The sequence below is a fragment of the Poeciliopsis prolifica genome, unplaced genomic scaffold (genome assembly GCF_027474105.1).
Source record: "Poeciliopsis prolifica strain line A6 unplaced genomic scaffold, Auburn_PproV2 SCAFFOLD017, whole genome shotgun sequence".
Lineage (NCBI taxonomy): Eukaryota > Metazoa > Chordata > Actinopteri > Cyprinodontiformes > Poeciliidae > Poeciliopsis > Poeciliopsis prolifica.
Genome location: NW_026562392.1, coordinates 4,315,243 through 4,317,500, shown reverse-complemented (window position 1 = coordinate 4,317,500; position 2,258 = coordinate 4,315,243). Strand labels below are relative to the sequence as shown.

The following is a 2,258-nucleotide window of genomic DNA, read 5'->3' as shown; positions in this document are numbered from 1 at the left end:
GACAAACGCGCACTTTACTTTACGCAACGCGCAAGATTTATGCGAAACAGTCATTCCTTTCGTTCTCCTTCTCTCCTTTTTTTTGTTTCCTTTTTCCAAAAAAAAAAAAAAAAAGATTGCTAAGGCAGCACTGCGAGGCGTTAACGGGCATCTTAATTGCATCATTATAGGATAAATTTATTATGAGGGGGAATGTGGATTAGAAATAGACGGAGACATTAATCATGTTTCTGCAGCGGGTTTCGCCTTTCTTCTCCAAACAGCTTGTCAGCTGAAGTTTGTGTGAGGCTCATGGTGGACGTTTGAAAAACAAGAGAGAGAGAGAGAGAGAGAGAGAGAGAGAGAGAGAGAAGGCCTCTGTGGGAGAATGTGACCACCCCCCCAACACACGCACACGCGCACGCACACACACACGCACACGCACACACACACACACACACCACCTCTCTCTGAACACTGTACACTCTAAGTGAATATGACCTCAATTATTTGCTTCTTTTCTCCTTGCAGACAATCTTTTGCACTCTCCTCTGAGAAGACAGAAGTATCTGTTTGATGTCTCGACCCTGTCCGAGAAAGAGGAGCTGGTCGGAGCCGAATTAAGGATATTTAGGAAAGCTTTGGGGGTCCCTCAGGCGGCGGGGCCCTTCCACCTCCAGCTCTACCCGTGCCGCTCCGACACGCCGCTGGACTCCAGGTCTCTGGACGCCGCGGACTCCGCCGAGGCCGGCGGCTGGGAGGTCCTGGACGTGTGGGACGCGTTTCAGACGCAGCGCCAGCACCGGGGCCAGCTCTGCTTCCAGCTCCGGGCCGCGCACGGCAAGTCCGGCGACGAGGTGGACCTGAGGCGGCTGGGCCTGGACAGGAGCGGCCGCGGGCAGCAGGAGAAGGCCATCCTGGTGGCCTACACCCGCTCCAGGAAGAGGGAGAACCTGTTCAGCGAGATGAAGGAGAAGATCAAGTCGCGGCGGTCGGCCGAGGAGAAGCCGGCGAGGGCCGAGGGGCCGGGCGAGGGGCCCCCGCGGCGGCGCCGGCGGACGGCGCCGAACAACCGGCACGGGAAGCGGCACGGGAAGAAGTCCAAGTACAGGTGCAGCAAAAAGGCTCTGCACGTGAACTTCAAGGAGCTGGGCTGGGACGACTGGATCATCGCCCCGCTGGGCTACGAGGCATACCACTGCGAGGGCGTGTGCGACTTCCCGCTGCGCTCGCACCTGGAGCCCACCAACCACGCCATCATCCAGACCCTCATGAACTCCATGGACCCCAACAGCACCCCGCCCAGCTGCTGCGTGCCCACCAAGCTCAGCCCCATCAGCATCCTGTTCACGGACTCGGGCAACAACGTGGTGTACAAGCAGTACGAGGAGATGGTGGTGGAGCAGTGCGGCTGCAGGTAGCGGCGTGTCGGAGGAGAAAACGAAAAGACCGATTTATGGTCGAACGGAAGTGCTGACGGCTCCGTGGACGTGGACAGATCAGCTCCTCACAGGGTCTGGAGCGTTTTAGTCCAAATGACTGGATGCCCCCCCTCCGCCCCCCCAACCCCCACCCGTATATCTCCCACCTCCACCCAACTTCATTGTTATTTATTCAAACTGAAACACTAAAAGCATCCAGCACATTTATTCTCATCCACGCAGGGACCTTTAAAAAAATCGTACCAGGCCAGGCGGAATGCCCAGGAGGTTTTGGGCGCAAAGCAGCAAATAGACGCAGCGCGCGCTCTGCGTGGCTGCGGGCCAGAAAGGAGCCTGTTGATCTGGGAGCGCCGCGCCTCCACCACCAACACACACATAAACTGGAGACATTACAGGCTCGGGACAGAGCCTGATTTCACCAAATAAATGAATAAATAAAATAAAAGAGGAAGAAAGAAATCAGTGAACACATGAGGTGAATGTCTAATGTACCAAACCCAGAAACGTGGATCTGTATGTGAGGAGATAAAGATGGTGGTGATGCCTTCAAGAGATTTTATTTTTATTTTTTTATTTTTTTTTTGCCTCGAAAGGACCCGGATAAGATCTGTGCCTCTCCTGGGACCTGACGGATGGAAAAGATTTTTTTTTTTCTTTTGGAAAAGCACAGGAAACTGGGGCGGATTTTTCTCTCTCTTGTTTTTTGTTGTGTGTTTTTTGCCGCTCAAAAGTCTGCATCTTTACGCAATGCACTTCCACAACTTCATGCGTCATGCAAGGACAAGTGGTTCAGAGAGAGAGAAGAGAAGAAAAAATAAATAAAAGACTCGCCAATCG

General features: G+C 53.6%; 1 protein-coding gene across 1 annotated transcript in view; it reads left to right on the top strand.

Moving 5' to 3' along the window:
• gdf6a (growth differentiation factor 6a) overlaps positions 1-1,541 on the top strand; it is a 7,336-nt gene extending 5,795 nt beyond the window's left edge. Inside the window, exon 2 of the mRNA XM_055041796.1 lies at positions 511-1,541. Coding sequence (XP_054897771.1) covers positions 511-1,400 — 890 coding nt within the window. The 3' untranslated portion in view covers positions 1,401-1,541. The remainder of the gene's footprint in view (positions 1-510) is intronic.
• The last annotated feature ends 717 nt before the right edge of the window (positions 1,542-2,258 follow it).